Source organism: Otolemur garnettii, unplaced genomic scaffold, assembly GCF_000181295.1.
Source record: "Otolemur garnettii isolate 467f Iridium unplaced genomic scaffold, OtoGar3 scaffold00179, whole genome shotgun sequence".
In the NCBI taxonomy this organism is placed as follows: Eukaryota; Metazoa; Chordata; class Mammalia; order Primates; family Galagidae; genus Otolemur; species Otolemur garnettii.
In genome coordinates this window covers 864291-874721 of record NW_003852574.1, presented here as the reverse complement: position 1 = coordinate 874721, position 10431 = coordinate 864291, and the positions used below count along the sequence as shown (strand labels likewise).

The window sequence follows — 10431 nt, the reverse complement described above, 5'->3', positions numbered from 1 at the left end:
GGTGCCTGTGGCCCAAAGGAGTAGGGTGCCAGCCCCATATGCTGGAGGTGGTGGGTTCAAACCCAGCCCCAACCAAAAACTGCAAGAAAAAAAAAAAGGGTGGAGGTTTAGCTGAGCATGGTGGCTCACGCCTGTAATCCTAGCACTCTGGGAGGTGGAGGCAGGTAGATTGACTTGAGTTCACAAGTTTGAGACTAGCCTGAGCCAGAGTGAGATTCCCATCTCTAAAAGTAACCAGGTATTATGGCAGGTGCCTGTAGTCCCAGCTACTTGGGAGGCTGAGACAAGAAAATAAGTTAAACCCAGGAGTTTGAGGTTGCTGTGAGCTGTGACGTGACAGCACTCTACTGAGGGTGACAAAGTGAGACTCTGTTTCAAAAAAAAAAAAAAGAATCAGGTTAGAACCTTTCAGAGTCATATCCAAGTTGTTAGAATCAAGAGATAGGTGGTACTTAGTGTTAGTTGAGGTTCTGCCCAACTTGGGGTCAGTCTGAGTCATACCTGGGTGGTTGGGTTGTTAGCATCTTAAAAGCCCCTAATGACATCCCCCGAACCCAGGCAGTCCTGGCAGCCACCATTATCGTGAACCTGAAGGGCATGCTGATGCAATTCACTGACATATGCTCCCTCTGGAAGGCTAATCGAGCAGATCTGGTGAGAGGCCTGGGAGCCCAGGGCTGGGTTGGGGGCCTTAGCCCCAAGCCCTTCTTGATGCTTTGACCACTGCCCTCTCTTCTCAGCTCATCTGGCTGGCAACCTTTGTGGCCACCATCCTGCTAAACCTGGACCTTGGCCTTATGGTTGCAGTAGTCTTCTCCCTGCTGCTCCTGGTGGTCCGGACACAGCTGTGAGTCAACCACATCAGACCTCCCCATTCCAGGGGGCTCGTCACTGCCTCCCCTTAGCTTTCCCCACATCTTTGGGGACCATGGGTTTCTTCATACTTTTTTTTGAGACAGAGTCTCACTATGTCGCCCTTGGTAGAATGCCGTGGTGTTACAGCTCACAGCAACCTCAAACTCTTGGGTTTAAGCAATTCTCTTGCCTCAGCCTCCCAAGTAGCTGGGACTAGAGGCGCCTGCCACAACACCTGACTATTTTTTGTTGTTGTTGTTGCAGTGTCATTGTTGTTTAGCTGGCCTGGGCTGGGGTCAAACCCACCAGCCTTGATGCATGTGGCTGGCGCTGTAACCACTGTGCTATAGGTGCCAAGCCCCTTCATACCTTTTTGTTGTTCTCCTCTTCTTGCACTTACTCTCTCCACAGGCCCCACTACTCTGTCCTGGGGCAGTTGCCAGGCACAGACATTTATAGAGATGTGGCAGAGTACTCAGAGGTGAGCAGGATGGTGTGGGTGGGGTGTGATGGACAGAATTAGCTTTCGTCAGGCCAGGCATGGTGGCTCACACCTATAATCCCAGCACTTGGGGGGCTGAAGTGGGTAGATTGCTTGAGTTCAGGAGTTTAAGACCAGCCTGAGCAAGAGCAAGACCCTGTCTCTAAAAATAGCCAGGCGTTGTGGTGGGTGCCTGTAGTCCCAGCTACTTGGGAGGCTAAGGCAAGAGAATCACTTGTACCCAAAAGTTTGAGTTGCTGTGAGCTGTGATGCCACAGGACTCTACTGAGGGCAATAAAGCAAGACAACAAAACTAGCTTTTGTCAGTCCTTTCCACACCTGGCCAGGATACTGGGGTCTGAGGCACTTTGGCTTTGATCCTTGGAAGGGAGGAACTGGGGTCTATGACCCCCACTAGGAGTCTGAGGGGCTGCAAAGGGGCAGAGGAAACTGGACAGACAGAGCTAGGCCTTGGAGCCAGAAGCATAGCCTCATCCTGTGAAGCACCCCTGGGTCAGAGGTACTGGAGGGGCAGGGTTCTTGGGGCATTAGAACATTAAGGAAGCTTGCTTTTGATCTGATCAGTGGGGTTATTACTAAGTCCCCAATCATTCATTTACCTTCTGTGAAGTCTTGGGCTAGGTGCTGGGAACATAGATGGGGACTCTGGAATAAAAGAAGCCCATTCCCCCTAACATGAAGCCTTGAAGGCTGAGCACAGTGGGACCAGGCAGAGTGAAGGGAGGAACCAAGGGATTAAGATGTAGGAAAGGATATGAGGGGAGAAGCCCAGCTGGATAGAAAGGGGGTGCCACATTTTGCAGTTCTGAATACCAAAGCGGAGGCCTGAACTGTGTCCTGAAGTAGATGAGAGCTAGAGAAGGTCTGGTTGGGATGACAGGAGGGTCTTTATCTGCACACAGAGAACAGACCTTGGGACAGGGGTTGGAGACCCAAGAGGAAGGCTAAGAGCCTCTGAAACCTGACCTGGGTAGTGGCAGGGGAGGTGGGGAGGGAAAGGTACCGGCTTTGTCCCCTGCTGAGGGCCTGAACTGAGGAAAGGCAGCAGAACAGACAGGATGACACCACCATGGTCCCAGGTATGTGGCCTAAACCTCTAGGAAGGCATGGGCCACAGGTGGAGCAGAGCACTGGGTGTTGGTGGCCCTCAGCACTCCAGGGGAGGAAAGGCAGAAGAACAGATGCAGTGGAGGGAGAGAGGAATATCAGTTACCCCAACTCTGCCCCCTCCCCAGGCCAGAGAGGTCCCGGGTGTGAAGATCTTCCGCTCCTCAACCACCGTGTATTTTGCCAATGCTGAGTTCTACAGTGATACACTAAAACAGAGGGTGAGGCATGGGGTCCCCAGGGTGGGTTGTCAGGCCTTCATCTCCCTGGAGTGCCCACCTCTACCTCCCCTTCCCTGACATTTGCCTCCAGTGTGGTGTGGATGTTGACCACCTCATCTCCCAGAAGAAGCTGCTGCTCAGGAAGCAGGAGCAGCTAAGGTTGAAACAAGTGCGGAAAGAGAAGAAGCTTCAGAAACAGGCAGGGCCACTTTTAACTGGTGACACGTGACTCCTGCCCTGCTCTTGGCCTCTGCCCTCTGCCCTGCTGTCAATCCTAGTCTTTCTCCAGCCTCCTGACTCATTGCTTTATACCTCCCATTTTCTCCCTCTTGCCTCCAGTGACCCTGCTTCTCACCCCTGGTGAGTCAGGGCTGTAGGCAGTGGTTTGTTTTTCCCTCATCTTCTGAACCAGGGACAGTGTGAACCATCAGGGTCCTTGTCCATTTTATGGCTGTTCTTGGAACTGGTCAGAACCCTGCAGCCTTCAGCATGGGTGCTCTTGGTCCCACTGCTTTGGATCCTGGCCTGCCTACTTTCCCAAAGCCAGTGCGTGATACCAGCTCTGGTTGTTGTGGTGGTAAAGGTAGCTGGGATAGTTCCTTCCTGTCCCCACTCTTTCCTGGTCTAGGCTGCCTCCTCCAAGGACACCTCAGTTTCCATTAATGTCAACACCAGCCTCAAAGACATCAAGAGCCACAATTTGGAGGACTCCAAACCCAAGGTGAGGCTGGTGGTGGGAGAGGAGAGGCTAGACGTGAGCTGCAGAGATGCGAGCGCCCATGAAAGTCCCATGAGGAAAACCATTGACCCACTAGCTGTGGGTTCCAGGATATTGTGCTAATGGCAAGAGGAAAAGGATGATAGCTCAGATACTCTGTGGGGAGATCTCTAGTGATACACTATAGAATTCTGCTTGTGGTTCTCTTTTCTAGAATCTCAGGCCTAGATGAAGACCTTCTTTTTTTTTTGAGACAGAGTCTTACATTGTTGCCCCCAGTAGAGTGTCATGGTGTCATAGCCTACAGCAACCTCTGACTCTTGGGCTCAAGTGATTCTCCTGTCTCAGCCTCCCAAGTAGCTGGAACTACAGGCGCCCGCCACAACACCGGGCTATTTTTTGGTTGCAGCTGTCATTATTGTTTGGCAGGCCTGGGGTGTGGATTCGAACCCGCCAGCTCAGGTGTATGTGGCTGGCGCCTTAGCCACTTGAGTCACAGGCGCTGAGCCCCGGCTATTTTTAAGAGATGAGGTCTCTCTCTAGCTCAGTCTCTGGTCTTGAACTCATGAGCTCACGCGATCAGCCCTCCTCAGCCTCCTAAACTGCTGGGATTACAGGTGTGAGCTACTGCGCCCTAGATGAAGACCTTGAATTTGTAGATACCACAAGACCCCACAGCCTTTGTTCAGGTTTAGAGGGAAGGAATGGGTATATGGGGAAAAAATATAGAGTCGGGGGTTGGGTCAAATCCAGGTACAGTAGCATATGTCTATAGTCCCAGCTGCTCAGGAGACCGAGGCAAGAGGATGACTTGAATCCAAGGGTTTGAATCCAATGCCCAGGTGACACAGACAGACATGAAGGCATATTCTCGTCTGCCCTGGGCACCCCACCCACTCCACCCTGGCTAACTGAGTATGCACAGTCCCTGGCACCCTCCCTTTTTGTGTCCCAATTGAGCCTTGGCTAGGGAGGTAACAGCAGTTGTATATGTTTCTGGGTGTGCTCTTTTATGTGTCCCCATGTGTCCTTCCTGTCTTTGCTGATGTACATGATGGCTCCTCCTTGACTGTCCTCATGTCCCATGCATGCCCCATCTGTGTGTGTGTTTATGTACAGGCTCTTACATCTGACCCTGTGTGTCTTTGATATCTGTACACATTCTCTGCCTTCACCCCCTCTTGGGTGGCCCTTGTAACATGTTTGGTTTCAGCAGGTGAGCCCAGGGAATAAATTAGAAGACACAGCATCCAGTGGTCAAGAAGATGCCAAGGCCCCAGACATGTCCACACTGAAGGCCCTAGGCCTGCCTCAGCCAGACTTCCATAGCCTTGTTCTGGACTTGGGTGCCCTCTCCTTTGTGGACACCGTGTGCCTCAAGAGCCTGAGGAATGTAAGGAGTTGGGCCAGGCCAAGGCCCCTCAAGCCTCCACGTTGACCCCATAACTAACCCTGAGAGCCCTCTGCTTTGAGTTCCCTTTTTATACTTCCCCAAACCTGCCTGAGTTCCCTCTGAGTCCCCTCTTGAGTCCTTGAGCCTCCCTTTGAGTCTGACCCCCTTTTCTCTGGCAGATTTTCCATGACTTCCAAGAGATCGAGGTGGAAGTGTACATGGCAGCCTGCCACAGTGCGTGGGGAGGGGGATAGCAGGCGGGATCTGGGAAGAGGGTGGGACTCTTTCGGCCAAGAAAAATGTTTGCCAGGCAGCACAAGGAAAAAGTCTCTAAAACTGGAGGTCAGAAGTATCCTGGGAGACAGGAGTGGCTGGGATTTAGCTGTAGCCTCAGGGGTGCAGGTCAGGGGTGATAGGGTTAGGGCATTCTGCTGGTTCCTGGGGATTGGGTTCCTGGTGGTTCTGAGAGTCAGGGGAGACCTACTCCTTGCCTACAGGCCCTGTGATCACCCAGCTAGAGGCTGGACATTTCTTTGATGCATCCATCACTAAGAAGCATCTGTTTGCCTCTGTCCATGATGCTGTCACTTTTGCCCTCCAACACCCGAAGTCTGGCCCAGACAGCCCTGTTTTGGTGAGAGCTGACCTCTGAGGGTCTAAACTTTTTTTTCTTAATCTGTTGCTTGTTCCCACCCTGGCCCCAACTCCAAGAAGTCTGTCCTGGTGACAGACTGCCCTTGTGAACCCACTGCCTTCTCTTCCTGCTTTTGGGTACAGCTGCTTCTAGGGACAGGGGTTGCTTTCCCAGGGGTGGGGAGCTGGTGTGTGCCCTTTAGAAACTGACTGGAGCTTCCTTTCCTCTGCCCATTCAGGTCACCAAACTCTGACCATGCTGCCACCCTACCTCAGACTGCCTACCTCTTTCTGGAGGCTGTGATGAGGTGCTTTTGACAAGCCCCCCACCCCTGGGCTGCCTCCAGGTGCCACCCAGGAGTCCCCTTCATGCATACATACACATATCTCAGGGATGGAGATCCTGGGACTCCAAGTCAGTGTTCCAGGCCTGGGACAGTTAGGTTGGCACTGCCCAAATGTGGGAAGGGAGCTGATACATGGATGTATTCAACCTCAGGAATAAAGACTTGCCCTCCCAACTCCAGGCTGTGCTGTGGCTTGGTATGGGTTTGGTGGTGAGTGGTCCATAGCTCTGGCTTCTGATCTTTCTTATGCCCCAGTAGGGTCAGAAGCTGAGGAGATTTAAAGAGGTATGAGTTAGGCAGGGAGAGTACAGAAGAGGCGAGTTGGGGGGCATCCCAGGTTCAGGTTCCCCCCAGCCAAACATAGCCCAGCCCAGTGTCATCAGCTGTAAAGCAGCTGGAATTAGAGCTGCTTCTCAGGAATAGTCCATTCTTAGATATACTCCATAAGGGGCAGGGCAGGATGGTGCTACTAGGCAGCCCCTGGAGGGTGCAGAATGAACATCTGAGCAACCAGCTGAGGAAGAGCAGCTGTTCACTATTTAAAAATAAGAATAGACATGATGGATTTACTAGGTAAGTATGCCTGTTCCTATAATTAGATCGCCTGGGCTTTTGCAGGTGCTGTTGGCCAAGAAGCATGTGTTGATTTCTGCTATAAAGTGCCAACATCTGGGTATGTGGCCCAGCAGGCAGTAGGGGCTTTGGACCAGCTGCCATGCTGAGTGATAGCAGGGGAGGGACAATATTAGGGTATTTATGTGCCTATGTGCTCAGTAGTACAGCAGGAATGATAGCATTGGCCTCACGGTTGCTCGTTATTCAATGAACAAATGCCAGGAAATGCTTATAACAGTGCCAGGCTCAGGTTCCTGTTCAAAACACACAAACTTTGCTGTTTATTAGGTACTGGCCAGGTACCAGGTATGTGCTGGGCACTGGCACTGCCCTGAGAGTGCACAGAGGCTGCCCTGTCCTCCAAATCACTGAGGCATCTATGCCCAACTTTGTTTTATCATGACCTGTGTTAGTGCCTGGCACTGCCCTCTCCCCATCCCCAGAAGCTGAGCCAGGAAGTCAGAGTTTTTTGTTTGCTCTGTCTTGCCATATCCCAACACCAGGAATGGAGCTTGCCAGCTGCTCAGTAAATATTGGTTGGATGAAGTTTGTATGCTGGATTGGGAGGCAGACCTCAAACAAGAAAGCATAAGAAAGTATAGGTGGCTTGAAACATGTTGAATAAAGCATGGTCACGTGAGAGAGAGGAAGGGAGACTCAGGAGCAGGTGACACTTGACCTGAAACTCTAGTCATGAGATGGTAACTTTCTAGGAGTACAGAACAGTGCTTTTTGCATAGGGAGGACTGCAGGAGGCAGGAGTGGCATGTTGGGAAGTGAGCAGTTGGGGGAGACTGCCCAGGCTAGCAGGAGCCCGCACAGGCTTTGTTTAGACAGGAGAGTGTGGGCTTTGATCCCACATCTTTGAGTGTTCACCCTGCTGCCATGTGGACCCGGGCTGGCTGTAGGGACTAGTGAACAGACCAGTTGTGCTGCTTGGTCAGCCTGGGGGCACAGCCCCTGGTGGAGAGCAGCAGGCTTTAGGGCTGTGGGGTGTTTGGATTTTAGGAGTTGGATGATGAGTGAAATAGTGGGGGAAGCAGTCCTTCAGGCATGGGCTGGCCAGTCCAACTGGGAGAGTGGAAACCAGGCCCGAGGCCGAGGCCTGCCATTCTCCCCCCAGCCCTAGAGCCCAGCCCCCTGCCCCATTCATTTTCTAGCCAGGCTGGAACTGTTCCTGGGGGAGGGGTGTTTGCCTGTTGCCAGGTGCCCAGGTTCCGGGCACCACTAGCTATAGCCATGCTGCACATGCTGCCCTCACTGGCCTTGCTGCTCCTGCTGGTGACACCTGTACCCAGCCACTCCTGGTCACGGCCCCTCTGGTACCAGGTGGGGCTGGACTTGCAGCCTTGGGGGTGCCAACCAAACAGCATGGAGGGCTGTGGGAGTGGCCTGGGCTGCCCTGGCTATTGGATGGACCTGGGAATAAACCGCATCTACCCTGTGGCTGGGGTCACACTCACTACTACCATGATGATGCTGGCGATCAGCCGCAAGGTGCTACAGCGGCGCCGTGTACAGGCCACCAAAGCTGAGGTAAGTATAACTCCCCTCTCACCTCTACTTATACCTGTGTGCCTGTGCCCTTTACCCAGCCCTTCCCTGTTGGTCTACCTTATTGGCCTATAGGCCTCCTGCCTCCAGTTCACATCCCCTTGTCCCTGTTTCTGTCCACATGTCTCTACCTATCAGTTCCTTCACATCTGTCCCCCTTAAGTGCTCCTTTCTCATTCAGCCTATGTAGGCCCCATGACCACTATAGCCCACAAGAGACCCTCCATGATCTACCATCACCCTGTCTCCTCCCCATCTCCTCCGGGCAGTGCCTTACACCCTCCTCTTCAGCTCCGTTGCTGCCCCTTGTCATGCCTCTGGCCTGTCCCTCCACTCTCCCTCCTGCCTCTTGGTCCTATTCTCAGCACCCACAGGTGACGACTGACCCCTGTGGGCCTTGGAAGCGGCAGGCCCCAATCTCAGACCGTACCCTGCTCCTTGGAGTCCTGCACATGCTGGATGCCCTCCTGGTCCACATTGACAGCCACCTACGGCGTCTAGCCACACAGCAGCAAATCCAAATAAAGGGGACTTCTACCCAGAATGGGTGACATAACACATGCCTCTCTTTGCCTGATGGCCAGCTGGGGTGGGGATGCCCTGAGGCTCTGGGCCAGGTCTCAAGCCTGTGCATGTGTTCTCTCCAGGCTTGTCTGGACCCTGTGTCCCCTTTCCATTCCTATAGCCAGCAGACCTGTTGAGGCCTTGGTGTCCAGGGAGGGTGGGCAGGAAAGGCCCAGGATGGCTCACATACTGACCTTTCCTCCTGAAGGATCCCATCCACAAACACAACTTCTCCTCTGATTAACCAGTACTAGGGAATCCCCAGGGTTGTAGAAGACTTGACCACCAGGATAGACTTGAGGATTCAGAGAGGGTCTCCCAGAGGAATTGACAATCTGGCTGAGTCCTAGGGAGGAGTGGGTATTGGGAAGGGTATTGCAAGTGGAGGTCACATGAGTAGAGGCCACATGCTGAGTTTGGTACTCTGTACACTGCTGAGGTGGGCAGTCCCCAGTCTTACAGGACCTCAAGGGCCAAGTGAGGGTCATAGGCTTCTCCGGTGCACAGGGGGAGCCAAGGAAGTGACCGGTCAACTGAGGTGGGTGGGGGACAATGGTGAGGCTGGAGCCAGACCTGAAGGATCTCTAATGGGAGACTGAGAGCCCTGGGTCCTCATTATGGGATCTCACTCCCTTGCATCATCCATCCTTATCCCCATTTCAGTGAGATTGACAAAGGAGCTATCCCCATGACTTTTAACTTTGCCACCAAAAAGCATCTGGCTCTGGTTTCCTTTTTTCCTTGCTCCTGCAAGGTCCTTCCCAGGGTATCACTGCTCCGAGTTTCCAATAGCAAACACTAGATCCTTGGCTCTTGCTCTGACCATCCAGCTCAGGCCCAGCAGCCCTAACCATCTTTTTTGCTATGGCAGCCTCAGATAAGGTCTGGTGCCTCAGTGGTGCTTGCTTCAAGACCCTCAGATTGCTGTGAGCTAGGACACCCTAGCACTCTACTTAGGGTGACAGATTGAGATTCTGTCTCAAAAACAAAACTGAGTATGGTGGCTCACGCCTATAATTCTAGCACTTTGGGGAAGTTGCAGTGGAAGGATCACTTGAAGCCAGGAGCTTGAGGTTGCAGTGAGCTAGGAAGCTGTGGCACTCTACCCAGGGTGGAGTGAGAGAAAGAAAATAAGAAAAAGAAAAAAGGATCTCAAATCAACAACCTAACTTTACAACTAAGGGAACTAGAAAAAACAAACTAAACCCAACACTAGCAGAAGGAAGGAAATAATAAAGATTAGAGCAAAAATTAATGGAATAGAGACTAGTAAACAATAGAGAAAATCAACAAAACCAAAAGCTGATTGAACAGATCAATAAAATTGACAAACCACTAACAACATTGACTAGAAAAAAGGAAGACAAATTACTAAAGTCAGAAATAAGAGTGAAGATATTACTACTCGTTTTACAAAAATAGGAAGATAATGCTACAAATACAGGGTGTCTCAAAAGTTGCCATACAGGGGAAATTAACAAACTCATATCTTTAATATTTGTATATCAAAACAAGAATTTGTAAATATTTTGTAAAATTCTGTATTGACTATTTTAAAAAGGTACATTTAGCTACAATTTCCCATTTTTCCTATGTGTGTATGGTTACCATTAGGAACCATATAGTTGTATGTCCATAAAATTTGAAGAGAATTTTTTTTTTTTGAGACCAAGTCTCATTCTGTTGCCTCCTGAGTAGAGTGCCCTAGCATCATAGCTCATAGCAACCTCACACTCTTGGGCTCAAGTGAGCCTCTTACCTCAGCCTCCTGAATAGCTGAGATTCCAGGTACCCTCCATAATGCCTGACTATTTTCTATTTTCAGTAGAGATGAGGTCTCACTCTTGCTCGGGCTGATCTTAAAATGAGCTCAAGCAAGCCACCCACCTTACCCCTAAGAGCACTAGGATTACAGGTGTGAG

The 10431-nt window shown here is 51.5% G+C and overlaps 2 protein-coding genes across 7 annotated transcripts in view; both read left to right on the top strand.

The window, feature by feature from the left end:
• The window catches only part of SLC26A6 (solute carrier family 26 member 6), a 13268-nt gene extending 6828 nt beyond the window's left edge, over positions 1–6440 (top strand). For 4 of the 6 annotated variants that reach the window (XM_023519524.1, XM_023519527.1, XM_023519525.1 and 1 more), the window contains 10 exons: positions 559–654; positions 741–847; positions 1267–1336; positions 2593–2685; positions 2777–2884; positions 3314–3406; positions 4617–4796; positions 4976–5030; positions 5294–5430; positions 5669–5950. In XM_023519524.1, coding sequence (XP_023375292.1) covers positions 559–654; positions 741–847; positions 1267–1336; positions 2593–2685; positions 2777–2884; positions 3314–3406; positions 4617–4796; positions 4976–5030; positions 5294–5430; positions 5669–5683 — 954 coding nt within the window. In that variant the 3' untranslated portion in view covers positions 5684–5950. Of the gene's footprint in view, positions 1–558; positions 655–740; positions 848–1266; positions 1337–2592; positions 2686–2776; positions 2885–3313; positions 3407–4616; positions 4797–4975; positions 5031–5293; positions 5431–5668; positions 5951–6394 lie in introns of those variants that run through there. The other 2 variants (XR_002775913.1, XM_012811927.2) reach the window with 2 other exon arrangements.
• TMEM89 (transmembrane protein 89) overlaps positions 1–8501 on the top strand; it is a 19009-nt gene extending 10508 nt beyond the window's left edge. The window contains exons 2-3 of the mRNA XM_003800565.2: positions 7090–7927; positions 8311–8501. Coding sequence (XP_003800613.2) covers positions 7445–7927; positions 8311–8496 — 669 coding nt within the window. The 5' untranslated portion in view covers positions 7090–7444 and the 3' untranslated portion in view covers positions 8497–8501. The remainder of the gene's footprint in view (positions 1–7089; positions 7928–8310) is intronic.
• The last annotated feature ends 1930 nt before the right edge of the window (positions 8502–10431 follow it).